Source organism: Oncorhynchus nerka, linkage group LG7 (assembly GCF_034236695.1).
Source record: "Oncorhynchus nerka isolate Pitt River linkage group LG7, Oner_Uvic_2.0, whole genome shotgun sequence".
Lineage (NCBI taxonomy): Eukaryota > Metazoa > Chordata > Actinopteri > Salmoniformes > Salmonidae > Oncorhynchus > Oncorhynchus nerka.
The window spans coordinates 96,582,084-96,606,585 of NC_088402.1; the positions used below are offsets into that span (position 1 = coordinate 96,582,084).

At 46.0% G+C, this 24,502-nt stretch overlaps 1 protein-coding gene across 2 annotated transcripts in view; it reads left to right on the forward strand.

The window, feature by feature from the left end:
• Window positions 1-4,962: 4,962 nt before the first annotated feature.
• LOC115132877 (NF-kappa-B essential modulator-like) overlaps window positions 4,963-24,502 on the forward strand; it is a 65,637-nt gene continuing 46,097 nt past the window's right edge. Inside the window, exons 1-4 of one of the 2 annotated variants that reach the window (XM_065021017.1) lie at window positions 4,963-5,204; window positions 17,778-17,910; window positions 18,009-18,341; window positions 19,685-19,747. In XM_065021017.1, coding sequence (XP_064877089.1) covers window positions 17,782-17,910; window positions 18,009-18,341; window positions 19,685-19,747 — 525 coding nt within the window. In that variant the 5' untranslated portion in view covers window positions 4,963-5,204; window positions 17,778-17,781. The remainder of the gene's footprint in view (window positions 5,205-17,777; window positions 17,911-18,008; window positions 18,342-19,684; window positions 19,748-24,502) is intronic. The other variant, XM_065021018.1, reaches the window with a different exon arrangement.

The following is a 24,502-nucleotide window of genomic DNA, read 5'->3' on the forward strand; positions in this document are numbered from 1 at the left end:
TTTCATCAAGGTTAGTGTTTCTATAGGTTGGGGCTTTCATCAAGGTTAGTGTTTCTATAGGTTGGGGGCTTTCATCAAGGTTAGTGTTTCTATAGGTTGGGGGCTTAGTGTTTCTATAGGTTGGGGGCTTTCATCAAGGTTAGTGTTTCTGTAGGTTGGGGGCTTTCATCAAGGTTAGTGTTTCTATAGGTTGGGGGCTTTCATCAAGGTGTTTCTAGTGTTTCTTTCATCAAGGTTAGTGTTTCTATAGGGTTGGGGGCTTTCATCAAGGTTAGTGTTTCAAGGTTGTTTCATCAAGGTGTTTCTATAGGTTGGGGGCTTTCATCAAGGTTAGTGTTTCTATAGGTTGGGGGCTTTCATCAAGGTTAGTGTTTCTATAGGTTGGGGGCTTTCATCAAGGTTAGTGTTTCTATAGGTTGGGGGCTTTCATCAAGGTTAGTGTTTCTGTAGGTTGGGGGCTTTCATCAGGTTGGGGTTTTCATCAAGGTTGTGTTTCTCAAGGTTAGTGTTTCTATAGGTTGGGGGCTTTCATCAAGGTTAGTGTTTCTATAGGTTGGGGGCTTTCATCAAGGTTAGTGTTTCTATAGGTTGGGGGCTTTCATCAAGGTTAGTGTTTCTATAGGTTGGGGGCTTTCATCAAGGTTAGTGTTTCTATAGGTTGGGGGCTTTCATCAAGGTGTTTCTGTAGGTTGGGGGCTTTCATCAAGGTTAGTGTTTCTATAGGTTGGGGGCTTTCATCAAGGTTAGTGTTCTGTTTGGGGCTTTCATCAAGTGTTTCTATAGGTTGGGGGCTTTCATCAAGCGTTAGTGTTTCTATAGTTGGGGCTTTCATCAAGGTAGTTTCTGTAGTTGGGGGCTTTCATCAAGGTTAGTGTTTCTATAGGTTGGGGGCTTTCATCAAGGTTAGTGTTTCTATAGGTTGGGGGCTTTCATCAAGGTTAGTGTTTCTATAGGTTGGGGGCTTTCATCAAGGTTAGTGTTTCTATAGGTTGGGGGGGGCTTTCATCAAGGTTAGTGTTTCTATAGGTTGGGGGCTTTCATCTATAGGTTAGGGTTTCATCAAGGTTAGTGTTGGTTGGGGGCTTTCATCAAGGTTAGTGTTTCTATAGGTTGGGGGCTTTCATCAAGGTTAGTGTTTCTATAGGTTGGGGGCTTTCATCAAGGTTAGTGTTTCTATAGGTTGGGGGCTTTCATCAAGGTTAGTGTTTCTATAGGTTGGGGGCTTTCATCAAGGTTAGTGTTTCTATAGGTTGGGGGCTTTCATCAAGGTTAGTGTTTCTATAGGTTGGGGGCTTTCATCAAGGTTAGTGTTTCTATAGGTTGGGGGCTTTCATCAAGGTGTTTCTGTAGGTTGTTTTCTGTAGGTTGGGGCTTTCATCAAGGTGTTTCTGTAGGTTGGGGCTTTCATCAAGGTTAGTGTTTCTATAGGTTGGGGGTTTTTCATCAAGGTTAGTGTTTCTATAGGTTGGGGGCTTTCATCAAGGTTAGTGTTTCTATAGGTTGGGGGCTTTCATCAAGGTTAGTGTTTCATCAAGGTATAGGTTGGGGCTTTCATCAAGGTTAGTGTTTCTATAGGTTGGGGCTTTCATCAAGGTTAGTGTTTCTATAGGTTGGGGGCTTTCATCAAGGTTAGTGTTTCTTTCATCAAGGTTAGTGTTTCTATAGGGGGGGCTTTCATCAAGGTTAGTGTTTCTATAGGTTGGGGGCTTTCATCAAGGTTAGTGTTTCTATAGGTGTTTCTCAAGGTTTGGGGCTTTCATCAAGGTTAGGGGGGGGGCTTTCATCAAGGTTAGTGTTTCTGTAGGTTGGGGGCTTTCATCAAGGTTAGTGTTTCTATAGGTTGGGGGCTTTCATCAAGGTTAGTGTTTCTATAGGTTGGGGGCTTTCATCAAGGTTAGTGTTTCTATAGGTTGGTTCATCAAGGTTAGTGTTTCTATAGGTTGGGGGCTTTCATCAAGGTTAGTGTTTCTGTAGGTTGGGGGCTTTCATCAAGGTTAGTGTTTCTATAGGTTGGGGGCTTTCATCAAGGTTAGTGTTTCTATAGGTTGGGGGCTTTCATCAAGGTTTTCTATAGGTTGGGGGCTTTCATCAAGGTTGGTTGGGGCTTTCATCAAGGTTAGTGTTTCTATAGGTTGGGGCTTTCATCAAGGTTAGTGTTTCTATAGGTTGGGGGCTTTCATCAAGGTTCAAGGTTGGGGGGCTTTCATCTTCTATAGGTTGGGGGCTTTCATCAAGGTTAGTGTTTCTGTAGGTTGGGGCTTTCATCAAGGTTAGTGTTTCTGTAGGTTGGGGCTTTCATCAAGGTTAGGTGTTTCTATAGGTTGGGGGCTTTCATCAAGGTTAGTGTTTCTATAGGTTGGGGCTTTCATCAAGGTTGGGGGCTTTCTATCAAGGTTAGTGTTTCTATAGGTTGGGGGCTTTCATCAAGGTTAGTGTTTCTATAGGTTGGGGGCTTTCATCAAGGTTAGTGTTTCTTTCATAGGTTGGGGCTTTCATCAAGGTTAGTGTTTCTATAGGTTGGGGGCTTTCATCAAGGTTAGTGTTTCTATAGGTTGGGGGCTTTCATCAAGGTTAGTGTTTCTATAGGTTGGGGGCTTTCATCAAGGTTAGTGTTTCTATAGGTTGGGGGCTTTCATCAAGGTTAGTGTTTCTATAGGTTGGGGGCTTTCATCAAGGTTAGTGTTTCTGTAGGTTGGGGCTTTCATCAAGGTTAGTGTTTCTGTAGGTTGGGGGCTTTCATCAAGGTGTTTCTATAGGTTGGGGGCTTTCATCAGGTTAGTGTTTCTTGGGGCTTTCATCAAGGTTAGTGTTTCTATAGGTTGGGGGCTTTCATCAAGGTTAGTGTTTCTATAGGTTGGGGGCTTTCAAGGTGTTTCTGTAGGTTTTCAGTGTTTTCTGTAGGTTGGGGGCTTTCATCAAGGTTAGTGTTTCTGTAGGTTGGGGGCTTTCATCAAGGTTAGTGTTTCTATAGGTTGGGGGCTTTCATCAAGGTTAGTGTTTCTATAGGTTGGGGCTTTCATCAAGGTTAGTGTTTCTATAGGTTGGGGCTTTCATCAAGGTTAGTGTTTCTAGGTTGGGGGCTTTCATCAAGGTTAGTGTTTCTATAGGTTGGGGGGCTTTCATCAAGGTGTTTCTGTAGGTTAGGGGGCTTTCATCAAGGTGTTTCTGTAGGTTGGGGGCTTTCATCAAGGTTAGTGTTTCTGTAGGTTGGGGGGCTTTCATGAAGGTGTTTCTGTAGTGTTTCTCAAGGTTAGTGTTTCTAGGTTGGGGGCTTTCATCAAGGTTAGTGTTCTGTAGGTTGGGGGCTTTCATCAAGGTTAGTGTTTCTGTAGGTTGGGGTTTCTATAGGTTGGGGGGCTTTCATCTGTAGGTCAGGGGTTTTCTTTCTTCATCAGGTTAGTGTTTCTATAGGTTGGGGGCTTTCATCAAGGTCTCAAGGTGTTTCTATAGGTTGGGGGCTTTCATCAAGGTCTCCAGTACACCTTCCCAGCCCAGTAAGTCCTGTGCCAGCTCCACGCACCAGGTCTCCAGTACGCCTTCCCAGCCCAGTAAGTCCTGTGCCAGCTCCACGCACCAGCTCTCCAGTACGCCTTCCCAGCCCAGTAAGTCCTGTGCCTGCTCCACGCACCAGATCTCCAGTACACCTTCCCAGCCCAGTTATACACATGGAATTATAGATATACCTCTCCTTAATGCAACCGCTGTGTCAGATTTCAAAAAAACTTTACGGAAAAAGTAATGCATGCAATCTGAGACGGCGCTCAAAAGTAAAAACACCACAGCCGCAAAGATGGCATCAACATAAACAAGAAATTACATGATAAATATTCCCTTACCTTTGATGATCTACATCAGAAAGCACTCCAGGAATCCCAGGTCCACAATAAATGTTTGTTTTGTTCGAAAATTTCCGTTATTTATGTCCAAATACCTTCTTTTGTTAGAGCGTTCAGTATACATATCCAAACGCTAATTCTGGTCAGCGTTATATCGGACAAACACTTCAAAAAGTGATATTAGCGGTCGAAGAAACATTTCAAACTAAGTAGAGAATCAATCATTAGGATGTTTTTAACATATAGCTTCAATAAAGTTCCAACCGGAGTATTCCTTCTTGTCTTCGTGAGCAATGGAACGCAAGTGAATACCATGAGGAATAAGAGTGATCAGAAAATGGCTGACTGCCAGACACCTGACTGATTCTGCTATCATTCACTCCCACAACATCATAGAAGTCTCATTATAATTTCTATTGATGGTTGACATCTAGTGGAACCCATAGGCAGTGCAACATCATTCATATCTCAAGGGGATTTCATTGGGGACTCTGATGAATACATACAAAGCTCAGATGTCTGACTTCCTGTTTTGATTTCAACTCAGGATTTTGCCTGCTAATATGAGTTATGTTATACTCACAGACATCATTCAAACAGTTTTACAAACTTTAGTGTGTTTTCTATCCAATACTAATAATGATATACATATATTAGCAACTGAGACTGAGGAGCAGGCTGTTTACTTTGGGCAATTTATTCATCCAAGCTACTCAATACTGCCCCCCAGCCATAAAAAGTTAAACAATAAAATAAATCAAAAATATGTATTTGGCTAAGGTATATGTAAACCTCCGACTTCAACTGTATGTTTCAGTAAGATTAGATTTATAGCAGTGGTTATCAACTGTCCTGCAGGGATGAAATGCAAATTGTAAAAAATTGAGGTTTTGGTGGCAGCTGCAGAAAACTATTTGTGTGTGCAAGACTTCAGAAAAGTTACAGGGTGTGTTACGTGATGTTCCATCCTTTCAGGTTGTTGGCCATGAGGTTGGACTAGATAGATAAAAAAAAAAAAAAAAAGTGGAGTAGGTTAGTGTTAATTTTAATTTTATAATATTTTAGTAGGTGGCGGTAATGCAACATATTTGGATGCCAAGCGCCGTTAAACCACATCGAAGAAGAACTCTCCCCTAATGCGGAAATAGAAAGGGGGATTCCTGGTGCAGGTTAGCTTGGCGCTGTCGCTTTGACAGACAACCACATCAGAAGAATGTCAGAACTACCGATGGGAAATTAATTTCATCAGATTTGAATAGAAATACAACCTGGAAGTGGTGTTAGTTGCGGAAAATACGCTTGGTCTGCCACAGTCAACCCAGAGCTAAATTAGCTAACACCAACTAGCTATACGTATACAAATAAAAGGTAAGGTTTCTTCATGTTAGCTAAACAACTAACGTTAGTTACATATATAATTGAGATAAAGGCATGTCGTTGGCTGTAGTGCTGACTAGTTGACGGGATTGTGATGGTTAGCGTAGCCAGAATTAGTCACATCATGTTTGTCTAGCTAAGCTAACCCAGCTATAGGCTTTATGCCTGGTGAACCAGTACTTGGTCCAAGGGCCTGAGGAGACGATCCTCAGGGTTAAAAAAAAACTACGTTCGGTATTCAACATAAACATGGAGTTTCGCAGAATAACTATAATATTTGTAGACCTTTTTGTTATGGAAGTCGGTACATACGGTGCTTAATAACAGCTGGGTGTCAGACGAGAACTCGTCTCCTCCAACCCAGCTACTGGTTCATATGACCTGCGAGTGAACTAACCGTTTTTCTAATTTCCTAATGTTACTAGCTGTTAACTAGGTAAAACATACAGTAGGCTAGCTAGGTATCAAAACCAACCAGGATGGAGCTAGAAGTGAAAGTAGCCGAGCAGACCGACTGCCTATAGATAAAGCAGGCAGGGCTATGTCCGTTTTGGTCATTTCTGTTAACGTTATATAATCATAATCATTCCACCGCAGCATGGTTTTGGACTCATTCAGCAGTTTTTAACTGATTCAGTACAATAACATTGGACATTTAATGTTAAAAGTTAAATTTATATTCCTTAAATGTGAGTTGAAAATGATGTCGCTGCTTCCTGTTGACAAGACGTTTTGATAAATAGGCCAATGTCAAAACACAGTTTTACGTGTCCAAGTCAATAACAATATACAAACAGTTTGTGATATATTGAAAACATAAAATGTACATGTGCAACAATAGTAATCATTCTATTTGTTTATTTTTACGAGCACCTTAGAAACTGCACCAGAAACCCTGTTGTGTTGGTATCAAATCAAATTGTATTTGCCACATACACATGGTTATCAGATGTTATTGGTCACATACACATGGTTATCAGATGTTATTGGTCACATACACATGGTTAGCAGATGTTATTGGTCACATACACATGGTGAGCAGATGTTATTGGTCACATACACATGGTTATCAGATGTTATTGGTCACATACACATGGTGAGCAGATGTTATTGGTCACATGGTTATCAGATGTTATTGGTCACATGGTTAGCAGATGTTATTGGTCACATGGTTATCAGATGTTATTGGTCACATGGTTAGCAGATGTTAATGGTCACATATACATGGTTAGCAGATGTTATTGGTCACATACATACATGGTTAGCAGATGTTATTGGTCACATACACATGGTTATCAGATGTTATTGGTCACATGGTTAGCAGATGTTATTGGTCACATACACATGGTTAGCAGATGTTATTGGTCACATGGTTAGCAGATGTTATTGGTCACATACACATGGTTAGCAGATGTTATTGGTCACATACACATGGTTAGCAGATGTTATTGGTCACATGGTTAGCAGATGTTATTGGTCACATACACATGGTTAACAGATGTTATTGGTCACATACACATGGTTAGCAGATGTTATTGGTCACATACACATGGTTAGCAGATGTTATTGGTCACATACACATGGTTATCAGATGTTATTGGTCACATGGTTAGCAGATGTTAATGGTCACATACACATGGTTAGCAGATGTTATTGGGGCCCCATTGGGGCCCCAGTGTTGAGGATCAGCGGGGTGGAGATGTTGTTACCTACCCTCACCACCTGGGGGCGGCCCGTCAGGAAGTCCTGTTCCCAGTTGCACAGGGCGGGGTCGAGACCCAGGGAGACCCAGCTTGATGACGAGTTTGGAGGGTACTATGGTGTTAAATGCTGAGCTGTAATCGATGAACAGCATTCTCACATAGGTATTCCTCTTGTCCAGATGGGTTAGGGCAGTGTGCAGTGTGGTTGCGATTGCGTCATCTGAGGACCTATTGGAGCGGTAAGCAAATTGGAGTGGGTCTAGGGTGTCAGGTAGGGTGGAGGTGATATGGTCCTTGACTAGTCTCTCAAAGCACTTTATGATGGCTGAAGTGAGTGCTACGGGGCGGTAGTCGTTTAGCTCAGTTACCTTCGCTTTCTTGGGAACAGGAACAATGGTGGCCCTCTTGAAGCATGTGGGAACAGCAGACTGGGATAAGGGTTGATTTGAATATGGCCGTAAACACACCAGCCAGCTGGTCTGCGCATGCTCTGAGGGCGCGGCTAGGGATGCTGTCTGAGCCTGCAGCCTTGCGAGGGTTAACACGTTTAAATGTTTTACTCACATCGGCTGCAGTGAAGGTGAGTCTGCAGGTTTTGGTAGCGGGCCGTGTCAGTTGCACTGTTTTGTCCTCAAAGCGAGCAAAGAAGTTGTTTTGTCTGTCTGGGAGCAAGACATCCTCCTCTGTGACGGGGCTGGTTTTCTTTTTGTAATCCGTGATTGACTGTAGACCCTGCCACATACCTCTTGTGTCTGAGCCGTTGAATTGCGACTCTACTTTGTCTCTATACTGACGCTTAGGTTGTTTGATTGCCTTGCGTAGGGAATAGCTACACTGTTTGTATTCGGTCATGTTTTCGGTCACCTTGCCCTGATTAAAAGCAGTGGTTTGTGCTTTAAGTTTCGCGCGAATGCTGCCATCAATCCACGGTTTCTGGTCTGGGAATGTTTTAATAGTTGCTGTGGGTACGACATCGCCAATGCACTTGCTAATAAACTCACTCACCGAATCAGCGTATTCGTCAATGTTGTTGTCTGACGCAATACGAAACATATCCCAGTCCACGTGATGGAAGCAGTCTTGGAGTGTGGAATCAGATTGGTCGGACCAGCGTTGAACAGACCTGAGCGCGGGATCTTCCTGTTTTAGTTTCTGTCTATAGGCAGGAGGCAACAAAATGGAGTCGTGGTCAGCTTTTCCGAAAGGAGGGCGGGGGCGGGTCTTATATGCGTCGCGGAAGTTAGAATAACAATGATCCAGGGTTTTACCAGCCCTGGTTGCACAATCGATGTGCTGATACAATTTAGAGAGCCTTGTTTTCAGATTAGCCTTGTTAAAATCCCCAGCTACAATGAATGCAGCCTCAGGATATGTGGTTTCCAGTTTACATAGAGTCAATCACTGATATGGATTAGGGTGAATCACTGATATGGATTAGGGTGAATCAGGATGTATGTTATAACTACCACAACTAAAAACAAACATGGGAACTGGATGTTGTTTTTGTCACTGGTTAACAGACAACCTGCAGAAGACAGTGGGCTACATTGTATTTCTGTTTTAATATGGGGGTCACCAAAAGAGAGGCAAAACTGTTTTGTCAATCACTCATATCGATTATCACGTTGAAGTCAATTGTGCAAGAGGGGGAGATGAGGTTGCATGTCCTGCTACAACTTACACGGCAACAAAAAAAAGAAGAGGGTTATGCTAGCCTGAAGAAGTTAGGCTAGCCTGAAGAAGTTAGGCTAGCCTGAAGAAGTTAGGCTAGCCTGAAGAAGTTAGGCTAGCCTGAAGAAGTTAGGCTAGCCTGAAGAAGTTAGGCTAGCCTGAACAGGCGTCTCTTGAACTTTCCGAGAGTTACTGTTGTAAAAGTGCTTTGGTGTCTAGCTTGAACAGTTCGATTGAATTGTTATTGAGTGATTTGGTGTCTCTAGCTTGAACGGTTCAAGAGTTACTGAATTATTTTAGGCTAAAAGTTATAAAGAACAGGGACTGTGGTTGAAAATGAGCCGTCTGGCTAAAAACGGCACTTTTACTGAAACGTTGATTAATGTCCCTGTAAAACTAAATAAACTCAAACCTTCAGAAAGTATTCAGAGCCTTGACATGGTCCACATTGTTTTTTATTACAGCCTGAATTTAAAAACAATTATTTAAATAGACACAATACCGCATTATGAAAACAACATGTTTTTAGAAATTTTTGTAACATTTTATTGAAAATTAAATATAGAAATATTCAATTGTTACACCTTGGGGTGGCAGGGTAGTCTAGTGGTCAGAGTGTAGGGGTGGCAGGGTAGTCTAGTGGTCAGAGTGTAGGGGTGGCAGGGTAACCTAGTGGTTAGAGTGTAGAGGGGGTAGGTAGCCTAGTGGTTAGAGTGTAGAGGGGCAGGTAGCCTAGTGGTTAGAGTGTAGAGGGGCAGGTAGCCTAGTGGTTAGAGTGTAGAGGAGGCAGGGTAGCCTAGTGGTTAGAGTGTAGGGCGGCAGGGTAGCCTAGTGGTTAGAGTGTAGAGGGGGTAGGTAGCCTAGTGGTTAGAGTGTAGAGGAGGCAGGGTAGCCTAGTGGTTAGAGTGTAGGGGCGGCAGGGTAGCCTAGTGGTTAGAGTGTAGAGGGCGGCAGGGTAGCCTAGTGGTTAGAGTGTAGAGGGGGGGTAGCCTAGTGGTTAGAGTGTAGAGGCTGCAGGGTAGCCTAGTGGTTAGAGTGTAGAGGTGGGGTAGCCTAGTGGTTAGAGTGTAGAGGTGGCAGGGTAGCCTGAGTGGTTAGAGTGTAGAGGTGGCAGGGTAGCCTAGTGGTTAGAGTGTAGAGGAGGCAGGGTAGCCTAGTGGTTAGAGTGTAGAGGGGCAGGTAGCCTAGTGGTTAGAGTGTAGAGGTGGCAGGGTAGCCTAGTGGTTAGAGTGTAGAGGCGGTAGGTAGCCTAGTGGTTAGAGTGTAGAGGGGTAGGTAGCCTAGTGGTTAGAGTGTAGAGGTGGCAGGGTAGCCTAGTGGTTAGAGTGTAGGGTGGCAGGGTAGCCTAGTGGTTAGAGTGTAGAGGTGGCAGGGTAGCCTAGTGGTTAGAGTGTAGAGGTGGCAGGGTAGCCTAGTGGTTAGAGTGTAGAGGTGGCAGGGTAGCCTAGTGGTTAGAGTGTAGAGGTGGCAGGGTAGCCTAGTGGTTAGAGTGTAGAGGTGGCAGGGTAGCCTAGTGGTTAGAGTGTAGAGGTGGCAGGGTAGCCTAGTGGTTAGAGTGTAGAGGTGTGCAGGGTAGCCTAGTGGTTAGAGTGTAGAGGGTGGCAGGGTAGCCTAGTGGTTAGAGTGTAGAGGTGGCAGGGTAGCCTAGTGGTTAGAGTGTAGAGGTGGCAGGGTAGCCTAGTGGTTAGAGTGTAGAGGCTGCAGGGTAGCCTAGTGGTTAGAGTGTAGAGGTGGCAGGGTAGCCTAGTGGTTAGAGTGTAGAGGGGGTAGGTAGCCTAGTGGTTAGAGTGTAGAGGTGGCAGGGTAGCCTAGTGGTTAGAGTGTAGAGGCGGCAGGGTAGCCTAGTGGTTAGAGTGTAGAGGTGGCAGGGTAGCCTAGTGGTTAGAGTGTAGAGGCGGCAGGGTAGCCTAGTGGTTAGAGTGTAGAGGTAGTCTAGTGGTTAGAGTGTAGGGGGCAGGTAGCCTAGTGGTTAGAGTGTAGAGGTGGCAGGGTAGCCTAGTGGTTAGAGTGTAGAGGTGGCAGGGTAGCCTAGTGGTTAGAGTGTAGAGGTGGCAGGGTAGCCTAGTGGTTAGAGTGTAGAGGTGGCAGGGTAGCCTAGTGGTTAGAGTGTAGGGTGGCAGGGGTAGCCTAGTGGTTAGAGTGTAGAGGTGGCAGGGTAGCCTAGTGGTTAGAGTGTAGAGGTGGCAGGGTAGCCTAGTGGTTAGAGTGTAGAGGCGGCAGGGTAGCCTAGTGGTTAGAGTGTAGAGGCGGCAGGGTAGCCTAGTGGTTAGAGTGTAGAGGTGGCAGGGTACCCTAGTGGTTAGAGTGTAGAGGCGGCAGGGTAGCCTAGTGGTTAGAGTGTAGGGCGGCAGGGTAGCCTAGTGGTTAGAGTGTAGAGGTGGCAGGGTAGCCTAGTGGTTAGAGTGTAGAGCGGCAGGGTAGCCTAGTGGTTAGAGTGTAGAGCGGCAGGGTAGCCTAGTGGTTAGAGTGTAGAGGCGGCAGGGTAGCCTAGTGGTTAGAGTGTAGGGCGGCAGGGTAGCCTAGTGGTTAGAGTGTAGAGGCGGCAGGGTAGCCTGGTGGTTAGAGTGTAGGCGGCAGGGTAGCCTAGTGGTTAGAGTGTAGAGGCGGCAGGGTAGCCTAGTGGTTAGAGTGTAGAGGCGGCAGGGTAGCCTAGTGGTTAGAGTGTAGAGGCGGCAGGGTAGCCTAGTGGTTAGAGTGTAGAGGCGGCAGGGTAGCCTAGTGGTTAGAGTGTAGAGGGGCAGGGTAGCCTAGTGGTTAGAGTGTAGAGGTGGCAGGGTAGCCTAGTGGTTAGGTGTAGAGGAGGCAGGGTAGCCTAGTGGTTAGAGTGTAGAGGCGGCAGGGTAGCCTAGTGGTTAGAGTGTAGAGGCGGCAGGGTAGCCTAGTGGTTAGAGTGTAGGCGGCAGGGTAGCCTAGTGGTTAGAGTGTAGAGGGGTAGGTAGCCTAGTGGTTAGAGTGTAGAGGTGGCAGGGTAGCCTAGTGGTTAGAGTGTAGAGGTGGCAGGGTAGCCTAGTGGTTAGAGTGTAGAGGTGGCAGGGTAGCCTAGTGGTTAGAGTGTAGAGGTGGCAGGGTAGCCTAGTGGTTAGAGTGTAGAGGTGGCAGGGTAGCCTAGTGGTTAGAGTGTAGAGGTGGCAGGGTAGCCTAGTGGTTAGAGTGTAGGGTGGCAGGGTAGCCTAGTGGTTAGAGTGTAGAGGTGGCAGGGTAGCCTAGTGGTTAGAGTGTAGAGGTGGCAGGGTAGCCTAGTGGTTAGAGTGTAGAGGTGGCAGGGTAGCCTAGTGGTTAGAGTGTAGAGGTGGCAGGGTAGCCTAGTGGTTAGAGTGTAGAGGTGGCAGGGTAGCCTAGTGGTTAGAGTGTAGAGGTGGCAGGGTAGCCTAGTGGTTAGAGTGTAGAGGTGGCAGGCTAGCCTAGTGGTTAGAGTGTAGGGTGGCAGGGTAGCCTAGTGGTTAGAGTGTAGAGGTGGCAGGGTAGCCTAGTGGTTAGAGTGTAGAGGCTGCAGGGTAGCCTAGTGGTTAGAGTGTAGAGGCTGCAGGGTAGCCTAGTGGTTAGAGTGTAGAGGTGGCAGGGTAGCCTAGTGGTTAGAGTGTAGAGGTGGCAGGGTAGCCTAGTGGTTAGAGTGTAGAGGTGGCAGCGTAGCCTAGTGGTTAGAGTGTAGAGGTGGCAGGGTAGCCTAGTGGTTAGAGTGTAGAGGTTGGTAGGGTAGCCTAGTGGTTAGAGTGTAGGGGTAGGTAGCCTAGTGGTTAGAGTGTAGAGGCTGCAGGGTAGCCTAGTGGTTAGAGTGTAGAGGTGGCAGGGTAGCCTAGTGGTTAGAGTGTAGAGGCTGCAGGGTAGCCTAGTGGTTAGAGTGTAGAGGTGGCAGGGTAGCCTAGTGGTTAGAGTGTAGAGGTGGCAGGGTAGCCTAGTGGTTAGAGTGTAGAGGCTGCAGGGTAGCCTAGTGGTTAGAGTGTAGAGGTGGCAGGGTAGCCTAGTGGTTAGAGTGTAGAGGCTGCAGGGTAGCCTAGTGGTTAGAGCGTAGAGGTGGCAGGGTAGCCTAGTGGTTAGGCGTAGAGGCGGCAGGGTAGCCTAGTGGTTAGAGCGTAGAGGCGGCAGGGTAGCCTAGTGGTTAGAGCGTAGGGCGGCAGGGTAGCCTAGTGGTTAGAGCGTAGGGCGGCAGGGTAGCCTAGTGGTTAGAGCGTAGGGCGGCAGGGTAGCCTAGTGGTTAGAGCGTAGGCGGCAGGGTAGCCTAGTGGTTAGAGCGTAGAGGCGGCAGGGTAGCCTAGTGGTTAGAGCGTAGAGGCGGCAGGGTAGCCTAGTGGTTAGAGCGTAGAGGCGGCAGGGTAGCCTAGTGGTTAGAGCGTAGAGGCGGCAGGGTAGCCTAGTGGTTAGAGCGTAGAGCGGCAGGGTAGCCTAGTGGTTAGAGCGTAGAGGCGGCAGGGTAGCCTAGTGGTTAGAGCGTAGAGGCGGCAGGGTAGCCTAGTGGTTAGAGCGTAGGCGGCAGGGTAGCCTAGTGGTTAGGCGTAGAGGCGGCAGGGTAGCCTAGTGGTTGAGCGTAGGCGGCAGGGTAGCCTAGTGGTTAGGCGTAGAGCGGCAGGGTAGCCTAGTGGTTAGAGCGTAGGGCGGCAGGGTAGCCTAGTGGTTAGAGCGTAGAGGCGGCAGGGTAGCCTAGTGGTTAGAGCGTAGGGCGGCAGGGTAGCCTAGTGGTTAGAGCGTAGGCGGCAGGGTAGCCTAGTGGTTAGAGCGTAGGGCGGCAGGGTAGCCTAGTGGTTAGAGCGTAGGCGGCAGGGTAGCCTAGTGGTTAGAGCGTAGGCGGCAGGGTAGCCTAGTGGTTAGAGCGTAGAGGCGGCAGGGTAGCCTAGTGGTTAGAGCGTAGAGGCGGCAGGGTAGCCTGGTGGTTAGGCGTAGAGGCGGCAGGGTAGCCTAGTGGTTAGAGCGTAGAGCGGCAGGGTAGCCTAGTGGTTAGGCGTAGAGGCGGCAGGGTAGCCTAGTGGTTAGAGCGTAGAGGCGGCAGGGTAGCCTAGTGGTTAGGCGTGAGGCGGCAGGGTAGCCTGTGGTTAGGGCGTAGAGGCGGCAGGGTAGCCTAGTGGTTAGGCGTAGAGGCGGCAGGGTAGCCTAGTGGTTAGAGCGTAGAGGCGGCAGGGTAGCCTAGTGGTTAGAGCGTAGGGCGGCAGGGTAGCCTAGTGGTTAGAGCGTAGGGCGGCAGGGTAGCCTAGTGGTTGGGCGTAGAGGCGGCAGGGTAGCCTGGTGGTTAGAGCGTAGAGGCGGCAGGGTAGCCTAGTGGTTAGGCGTAGAGCGGCAGGGTAGCCTAGTGGTTAGAGCGTAGAGGCGGCAGGGTAGCCTAGTGGTTAGAGCGTAGGGCGGCAGGGTAGCCTAGTGGTTGGGCGTAGGGCGGCAGGGTAGCCTAGTGGTTAGAGCGTAGAGGCGGCAGGGTAGCCTAGTGGTTAGAGCGTAGAGGCGGCAGGGTAGCCTAGTGGTTAGAGCGTAGAGGCGGCAGGGTAGCCTAGTGGTTAGAGCGTAGAGGCGGCAGGGTAGCCTAGTGGTTAGGCGTAGAGGCGGCAGGGGTAGCCTAGTGGTTAGAGCGTAGAGGCGGCAGGGTAGCCTAGTGGTTAGAGCGTAGAGGCGGCAGGGTAGCCTAGTGGTTAGAGCGTAGAGGCGGCAGGGTAGCCTAGTGGTTAGAGCGTAGAGGCGGCAGGGTAGAGCGTTGGACTAGTAACCGGAAGGTTGCAAGTTCAAACCCCCGAGCTGACAAGGTACAAATCTGTCGTTCTGCCCCTGAACAGGCAGTTAACTCACTGTTCCTAGGCTGTGACTTGCCTAGTAAAATAAAAAAAATCCTTTGTTTCATTTAACCAATTCAATTAAACACTCTGTCCACTCCTAAGAATTTGTAAGACCCTTATTTGCATAAAATGGACAGAGAGTCTCAAAACCAATCAACTGCATTTATTCTCAAGAGTACTGAACATTCATCTATACAGTAACATAATAGTATTCTGATTAGTCAATCCTGATTGAAATGTATACATAATTAGTCATTATTGATTAAAAAAAATCCATTAACACCAATTTACATAAGTATACACACCGCTGAATCAATACTGTGTAGAAGCACCTTTGGCAACGATTACAGCTGTAAGTCTTTCTGGGTCTTTGAAGGTTGGATTGGGACCTCCACACCTGGATTACAGCTGTAAATCTTTCTGGGTCTTTGAAGGTTGGATTGGGACCTCCACACCTGGATTGTGCAATATTTTCTTTTCGCTTTTCAGAATTCTTCAACCTCTGTCAAATTGGTGGTTGATCATTGCTAGACAACCATTTTCAGGTCTTGACATAGATTTTCACATAGATTAAAGTCAACTGTAACTTGGCCACTTAGGAACATTCACTCTTCCTACACACTGTCACTCCAACACACCCACCACAACTCACTGATCATTTATACCCTACCCACTCACTCACATACAATCACCATACAGCGCATTAGAAAAGGTTTCGGACATCTTGACTTTTTCCACATTTTGTTACGTTACAGCCTTATTCTATAATTGATGAGGAAAACAATGTATTTGATTCATCTACACACAATACCCCATAATGACATCACAATACCCCATAATGACATCACAGTACCCCATAATGACATCACAATACCCCATAATGACATCACAATACCCCATAATGACATCACAATACCCCATAATGACATCACAATACCCCATAATGACATCACAATACCCCATAATGACATCACAATACCCCATAATGACATCACAATACCCCATAATGACATCACAATACCCCATAATGACATCACAATACCCCATAATGACATCACAATACCCCATAATGACATCACAATAACCCATAATGACAAAGCGAAAACAAGTTCAAAAACAAACAAAAAAACAGAAATACCTTATTTAACTAGTCAGTTAAGAACAAATTCTTATTTACAATGACGGCCTACCAGAAGGCTTTCTGCGGGGACAGGGGCTGGAATTAATGTCATTATGGGGTATTGTGATGTCATTATGGGTTATTGTGACGTCATTATGGGGTATTGTGGTGTTATTATGGGGTATTGTGGTGTTATTATGGGGTATTGTGATGTCATTATGGGGTATTGTGGTGTTATTATGGGGTATTGTGGTGTTATTATGGGGTATTGTGATGTCATTATGGGGTATTGTGATGTCATTATGGGTTATTGTGACGTCATTATGGGGTATTGTGGTGTTATTATGGGGTATTGTGATGTCATTATGGGTTATTGTGGTGTCATTATGGGGTATTGTGGTGTCATTATGGGGTATTGTGATGTCATTATGGGGTATTGGGGTGTCATTATGGGGTATTGAGATGTCATTATGGGGTATTGTGATGTCATTATGGGGTATTGTGATGTCATTATGGGGTATTGTGATGTCATTATGGGGTATTGTGGTGTCATTATGGGGTATTGTGATGTCATTATGGGGTATTGTGATGTCATTATGGGGTATTGTGATGTCATTATGGGGTATTGTGATGTCATTATGGGGTATTGTGATGTCATTATGGGGTATTGTGATGTCATTATGGGGTATTGTGATGTCATTATGGGGTATTGTGATGTCATTATGGGGTATTGTGATGTCATTATGGGGTATTGTGATGTCATTATGGGGTATTGTATTGCTGAGGATTATTTATTTATTTGATCAATTTTAGAATTAGGCTGTAACAAAATGTGGAAAATGTTCAGGGGTCTGAATAACTTCCGAAGGCACTGTATCTACCTCCATCACTGTCCCCTCCCCCTATACATATCTACCTCCATCACTGTCCCCTTCCCCCTATACATATCTACCTCCATCACTGTCCCCTTCCCCCTATACATATCTACCTCCATCACTCCAGTATCCCTGTCCCCTTCCCCCTATACATATCTACCTCCATCACTCCAGTATCACTGTCCCCTTCCCCCTATACATATCTACCTCCATCACTGTCCCCTTCCCCCTATACATATCTACCTCCATCACTCCAGTATCCCTGTCCCCTTCCCCTATACATATCTACCTCCATCACTCCAGTATCCCTGTCACCTTCCCCTATACATATCTACCTCCATCACTCCAGTATCCCTGTCCCTTCCCCCTATACATATCTACCTCCATCACTCCAGTATCCCTGTCCCCTTCCCCCTATACATATCTACCTCCATCACTCCAGTATCCCTGTCTCCTTCCCCTATACATATCTACCTCCATCACTCCAGTATCCCTGTCTCCTTCCCCCTATACATATCTACCTCCATCACTCCAGTATCCCTGTCTCCTTCCCCTATACATATCTACCTCCATCACTCCAGTATCCCTGTCTCCTTCCCCTATACATATCTACCTCCATCACTCCAGTATCCCTGTCACCTTCCCCCTATACATATCTACCTCCATCACTCCAGTATCCCTGTCTCCTTCCCCCTATACATATCTACCTCCATCACTCCAGTATCCCTGTCTCCTTCCCCCTATACATATCTACCTCCATCACTCCAGTATCCCTGTCACCTTCCCCCTATACATATCTACCTCCATCACTCCAGTATCCCTGTCTCCTTCCCCCTATACATATCTACCTCCATCACTCCAGTATCCCTGTCACCTTACCACTATACATATCTACCTCCATCACGCCAGTATCCCTGTACATTGTTAATATGGTACGGACCCTGTATATAGTCACCTTCCCCCTATACATATCTACCTCCATCACTCCAGTATCCCTGTCACCTTCCACTATACATATCTACCTCCATCACTCCAGTATCCCTGTACATTGTTAATATGGTACTGCCCCTGTATATAGTCACCTTACCCCTTATACAGTGGCTATTTTTTTTATTTTACCTTTTATTTAACTAGGCAAGTCAGTTAAGAACAAATTCTTATAGCTACTGACCCTGTATATTTTTGAGTCATTAATGTTCTTATCACGTGAGGATGTGGTTTACATCCTAGACAGCAGGCCATTGGCTGCCATCATCACCAGGGGTCTGTACGGCAGGTCTGATTGGTTCCAGATTTAGCAGTTCACATTTTTTGTCTACTACTAGTAGCTGATGATATGCGTCTGTCTAGATGTAGGATTGTAGGTGCTTCTCCACCTGCATTTGTTGCTGTTTGGGGTTTTAGGCTGGGTTTGATTTATGATGCGTCATTTTAACGTGGTTCAGCAGCATGGTACAACCCCAGACAGACACCTGGGATATGGCCGGGGACGAGGGAGGCGGGGCTCTCCGGGTTCCACCTGAGCTGGCAGCCAATGAGGTGGTGACCAGACTACTGGGAGACAACCAGCAGCTCCGAGGTATGTGTCACTCACACACCACTGGAATAATGTCTTTGATCCACAATGAGGCACAGTGTGTGTATATGTGTGTGTGTGTGTGTGTGTGTGTGTGTGTGAGGCGCTGCAGCGCAGCAACCAGGCCCTGCGTCAGCGCTGTGAGGAGATGGAGGAATGGCAACGGAGGTCTAGAGAAGAGAGAGACTTCCTCAGCTGTCGTTTCCAGGAGGCCCGGGCGCTAGTGGAGAGACTGGCCAGGGAGAACCATAGCCTCACTAGCCTGGCCAGCCCCTCCAACCCCGGAGACAACCAAGGCCTGCTGGTCAACGACCCCAGTTTCAGCCAGGACTCCTGCCCCAACTCCACCAACTGCAGCTCCAATGGGGGTCCTGGGAGGGGAGGAGAGCAGGAGAAGAGCTCAGAGACCAACGGAACCATGGCATCCTCACTGGTCAGTACGGAGGGAGGAATGGTTGGATTCAGAATACCTAATCAATTCTTGATAAATTCTGTATCCTGTTTAAGTAGTAAACATTATTATTTGCTATTTGAATGGAAGGAAATAGAATTTAAATCAGTGAAATTCAAATGTCTCCTCTTCTATAGTAGGCATAGTCTATACAAATATACATCTATAAAACGATCAAGGAAAACAAAGGTGAATATTCTAAGTTGTTATATTTCATTAATCACTTACATTTGGTTCAATATGGGGAAAATACCAAATTTCCCAGAATGCATCAGCTTAACCCTCAAGTTTACCCCGAGTCCTTAGAATAAAAAAATACAAAAAAGCCAAAGAAATGTTGGAAAAGTATTATGAACATTGTGGCTCGTTCCATGAGACTGACCAGGTGAATCCAGGTGAGACCTATGATCTCTTATTGGTTTTTCACACTCAACAGTTTCCCACGTCTATCAAGAATGGTCCACCACCCAAAGGACATTCAGCCAACTGGACAACTGTAGGGAAGCATTGTAGTCCAAATGGGCCAGCATCCCTGTAGAACGCTTTGGACGTCTTGTAGAGTCAACATGGGCCAGCATCCCTGTGGAACGCTTTGGACACTTTGTAGAGTCAACATGGGCCAGCATCCCTGTGAACGCTTTGGACATCTTGTAGAGTCGACATGGGCCAGCATCCCTGTGGACACCTTGTCAACATGGGCCAGCATCCCTGTAGAACGCTTTGGACACCTTGTAGAGTCAACATGGGCCAGCATCCCTGTAGAACGCTTTGGACATCTTGTAGAGTCGACATGGGCCAGCATCCCTGTAGAACGCTTTGGACACCTTGTAGAGTCAACATGGGCCAGCATCCCTGTAGAACGCTTTGGACACCTTGTAGAGTCAACATGGGCCAGCATCCCTGTAGAACGCTTTGGACATCTTGTAGAGGCCACGCCCTGATGAATTGAGGCTGGCAAGAGGGGGTGCAACTCAATATGAGGAAGGTGTTCCTAATGTTTTGGACACTCAGTGTATATATTCTAAGGTTAAGAGGATATGAACATTGTTTCTAGAGATAAGTGATTTTCTTTAGTATCTGGAAGTGTGACATGTCAGATTCAATTAAAACGTTTGTGTTCTATGGCTGAGTGGAATTTCTGTGAATTTCACTGAATTAAATTTGACTTCCTGTCACTCAAACTCTGTATCCTGTGGGATGCATTTAAACTCATGAGTTGAACGTTGTTGAATTGAGCCCAACCCTGGTGGGTAGAGAGATGAATGGATAAAAGAGGTAGGAGAGAATTATCCATCCACAGGTTAACTGCATTTCCTGGTTGACAGGTGACAGAGAGCGGGATGGAGAAGAGAGCAGAGGAGAATGAACAGATGGTGCTCCACAGCTTGGTAAGAACCTGAGGGAGAAAGGTGTGTTTGTTAAATGCCATTAGTAGTCAGGTGACAGAGAGAGATGGAGGAGAAGAGAGGCCATTAGTAGTCAGGTGACAGAGAGGGATGGAGGAGAAGAGAGGCCATTAGTAGTCAGGTGACAGAGAGGGATGGAGGAGAAGAGAGGCCATTAGTAGTCAGGTGACAGAGAGGGATGGAGGAGAACAGAGGCCATTAGTAGTCAGGTGACAGAGAGGGATGGAGGAGAACAGAGGCCATTAGTAGTCAGGTGACAGAGAGGGATGGAGGAGAAGAGAGGCCATTAGTAGTCAGGTGACAGAGGGGATGGAGGATGGAGGAGAAGAGAGGCCATTAGTAGTCAGGTGACAGAGAGGGATGGAGGAGAACAGAGGCCATTAGTAGTCAGGTGACAGAGAGGGATGGAGGAGAAGAGAGGCCATTAGTAGTCAGGTGAGAGAGAGGGATGGAGGAGAACAGAGGCCATTAGTAGTCAGGTGACAGAGAGGGATGGAGGAGAACAGATGCCATTAGTAGTCAGGTGACAGAGAGGGATGGAGGAGAACAGAGGCCATTAGTAGTCAGGTGACAGAGAGGGATGGAGGAGAAGAGAGGCCATTAGTAGTCAGGTGACAGAGAGGGATGGAGGCCATTAGTAGTCAGGTGAGAGAGGGATGGAGGAGAACAGAGGCCATTAGTAGTCAGGTGACAGAGAGGGATGGAGGAGAAGAGATGCCATTAGTAGTCAGGTGACAGAGAGGGATGGAGGAGAAGAGAACAGAGGCCATTAGTAGTCAGGTGACAGAGAGGGATGGAGGAGAAGAGATGCCATTAGTAGTCAGGTGACAGAGAGGGATGGAGGAGAAGAGAGGCCATTAGTAGTCAGGTGACAGAGAGGGATGGAGGAGAAGAGAACAGAGGCCATTAGTAGTCAGGTGACAGAGAGGGATGGAGGAGAAGAGAACAGAGGCCATTAGTAGTCAGGTGAGAGAGAGGGATGGAGGAGAACAGAGTAGTCATGGCGAGGCTCAATCAAGCTAGTCGTCTTGATTACTTTCTTATGTCATTCTCTCTGCCACCAAACGTTAGTGTTGATGGGGATACTGTCAGACCATCACATAATTGGCACCAAACGTTAGTGTTGATGGGGATACTGTCAGACCATCACATAATTGGCATGTACACTACCGTTCAAAAGTTGTTTTTGAAAGAAAAACAATTTTTTTTTGTCCATTTTAAAATAACATCAAATTGATCAGAAATACAGTGTACTCATTGTTAATGTTGTAAATGGCTGTTGTAGCTGGAAACGGCAGATTTTTAATGGAATATCTACATATGTGTACAGAGGCCCATTATCAGCAACCATCACTCCTGTGTTCCAATGGCACGTTGTGTTAGCTAATCCAAGTTTATCATTTTTTAAATGGCTAATTCTTCATTAGAAAACCATTTTGCAATTATGTTAGAACAGCTGAAAACTGTTGTTCTGATTAAAGAAGCAATAAAACTGGCCTTCTTTAGACTAGTTGAGTATCTGGAGCATCAGCATTTGTGGGTTCGATTACAGGCTCAAAATGGCCAAAAACAAAGACCTTTCTTCTGAAACCCTGTCAGTCTATTCTTGTTCTGAGAAATGAAGGCTATTCCATGCGAGACATTGCCAAGAACCTGAAGATCTCGTACAAGGCTGTGCACGTTGGCAATAGACACACTGTAGTGTTGTTAGTGGGTGTTCTGTAGTTAGTGGGTGTTCTGTAGTTAGTGGGTGTTCTGTAGTTAGTGGGTGTTCTGTAGTTAGTGGGTGTTCTGTAGTTAGTGGGTGTTCTGTGGTTAGTGGGTGTTCTGTAGTTAGTGGGTGTTCTGTAGTTAGTGGGTGTTCTGTAGTTAGTGGGTGCTCTGTAGTTAGTGGGTGCTCTGTAGTTAGTGGGTGCTCTGTAGTTAGTGGGTGTTCTGTAGTTAGTGGGTGTTCTGTAGTTAGTGGGTGTTCTGTGCACGTTGGCAATAGTCAAGTGCTTACATGTGTTGTATATCTATACCGTGTGTTACAGGAGAAGGTCAATTTGACACAGGACAGAGCAAACTGGCTCTAACCAGAATAGAAAGAGGAGTGGGAGGCCCCGGTGCACAACTGAGCAAGAGGACAAGTACATTAGTGTCACGTTTGAGAAACAGACGCCTGACAAGTCCTGAACTGGCAGCTTCATTAAATTGTACCCACAAAACACCAGTCTCAACGTCAACAGTGAAGAGGTGAATCCGGGATGCTGCCCTTCTAGGCAGAGTTCCTCTGTCCAGTGTCTGTTCTTTTGTCCATCTTAATCTTTTATTTTTATTGGCCAGTCTGAGATATGGCTTTTTCTTTGCAACTCTGCCTAGAAGTCCAGCATCCCGTACTGTACTGCAGTTACACTACAAACAACGCTACAGTACGCTAACTACACTACAGTATTAACTACAGTACGCAATCTACACTACACACTGTAGTGTAGGTTGTGTACAAAGTGTAGGTAGTGTGTGTGTGTGTGGTGTGTGTGTGTGTAGGTAGTGTGCGTAGTGTAGTTTGTGTACTGCAGTTAAACTACACTGTAGTTAGTGTTCTGTTAGTGGGTCTTCTGTAGTTAGTTGGTGTTCTGTAGTTAGTGTTCTGTTAGTGGGTGTTCTGTAGTTAGTGTTCTGTTAGTGGGTGTTCTGTAGTTAGTGGGTGTTCTGTAGTTAGTGGGTGTTTTGTTAGTGGGTGTTTTGTTAGTGGGTGTTTTGTTAGTGGGTGTTCTGTTAGTGGGTGTTCTGTTAGTGGGTGTTCTGTTAGTGGGTGTTCTGTTAGTGGGTGTTCTGTTAGTGGGTGTTCTGTTAGTGGGTGTTCTGTTTAGTGGGTGTTCTGTTTAGTGGGTGTTCTGTTTAGTGGGTGTTCTGTTTAGTGGGTGTTCTGTAGTTAGTGTTCTGTAGTTAGTGTTCTGTAGTTAGTGTTCTGTAGTTAGTGGGTCTTCTGTTAGTGGGTGTTCTGTAGTTAGTGTTCTGTAGTTAGTGTTCTGTAGTTAGTGGGTGTTCTGTTAGTGGGTGTTTTGTTAGTGAGTGTTTTGTTAGTGAGTGTTTTGTTAGTGAGTGTTTTGTTAGTGAGTGTTTTGTTAGTGAGTGTTTTGTTAGTGAGTGTTTTGTTAGTGGGTGTTTTGTTAGTGGGTGTTCTGTTAGTGGGTGTTCTGTTCAGTGGGCGTTCTGTTAGAAAGGGTGTTCTGTTTGAGTGGGACAAGTTCTGTTCACGTGGGTGTTCTGGAGTTTGTGTTCTGTTAACAGTGAAGGTGTTCTGTTCTAGTGGGTTCTGTTCCAGTGTCTGTGTTCTGTTTGTCCATGTTCTGTTATTTTTATTGGGTGTTCTGTTTAGTCTGGGTGCATTCTGTTTAGTTACACTACAAACAACGTGTTCTGTTTTAACTGGGTGTTCTGTAGTTAGTGTTCTGTTAGTGTGTGTGTTCTGTTAGTGGGTGTTCTGTAGTTTGTGTTTTAAACTACACTTAGTGGGTGTTTTGTTAGTGGGTCTTCTGTTTAGTGGGTGTTCTGTAGTTAGTGTTCTGTTAGTGGGTCTTCTGTTGTTAGTGGGTGTTCTGTAGTTAGTGTTCTGTTAGTGGGTGTTTTGTTAGTTAGTGTTTTGTTAGTGGGTGTTCTGTAGTTAGTGGGTGTTCTGTTAGTGGGTGTTCTGTTTAGTGGGTGTTCTGTTAGTGGGTGTTCTGTTAGTGGGTGTTATGTTAGTGGGTGTTCTGTTAGTGTGTTCTGTAGTTAGTGTTCTGTTAGTGGTTGTTCTGTAGTTAGTGGTGTTCTGTTAGTGAGTGTTCTGTTAGTGGGTGTTCTGTTAGTGGGTGTTCTGTTAGTGGGTGTTCTGTAGTTAGTGTTCTGTTAGTGGGTGTTCTGTAGTTAGTTTCTGTTTGTGGGTGTTCTGTAGTTGTTCTGTTTAAGGGTGTTCTGTAGTTAGTTCTCTGTTAGTGGGTGTTCTGTTAGTGGGTGTTCTGTTAGTGGGTGTTCTGTTAGTGGGTGTTCTGTTAGTGGGTGTTTGTTTAGTGTTCTGTTAGTGGGTGTTTTGTTAGTGGGTGTTTTGTTAGTGGGTGTTCTGTTTAGTGGGTGTTCTGTTAGTGGGTGTTCTGTTAGTGGGTGTTCTGTTAGTGGGTGTTCTGTTATTGGGTGTTTTGTTAGTGGGTGTTTGTTAGTGGGTGTTTTGTTAGTGAGTCTTCTGTTAGTGGGTCTTCTGTTAGTGGGTGTTCTGTTAGTGGGTGTTCTGTAGTTAGTGGGTGTTTTGTTAGTGGGTGTTTTGTTAGTGGGTGTTTTGTTAGTGGGTGTTTTGTTAGTGGGTGTTTTGTTAGTGGGTGTTCTGTTTAGTGGGTCTTCTGTTAGTTAGTGGGTCTTCTGTTTTAGTTAGTGTTCTGTTAGTGGGTGTTCTGTAGTTAGTGATCTGTTTGAGGTGTTCTGTAGTTAGTGATCTGTTTGTGTTCTGTAGTTAGTGTTCTGTTTAAGGGTGTTCTGTAGTGTTCTGTTAGTGGGTGTTCTGTTAGTTGTTCTGTTAGTGGGTGTTCTGTTAGTGGGTGTTCTGTAGTTAGTGTTCTGTAGTTAGTGTTCTGTGTTAGTGGTGTTCTGTTAGTGAGTGTTCTGTTAGTGGGTGTTTCTGTTAGTGGGTGTTCTGTTAGTGGGTGTTCTGTAGTTAGTGTTCTGTTTGAGGGTCTTCTGTAGTTAGTGTTCTGTTAGTGGGTGTTCTGTAGTTAATGTTCTGTT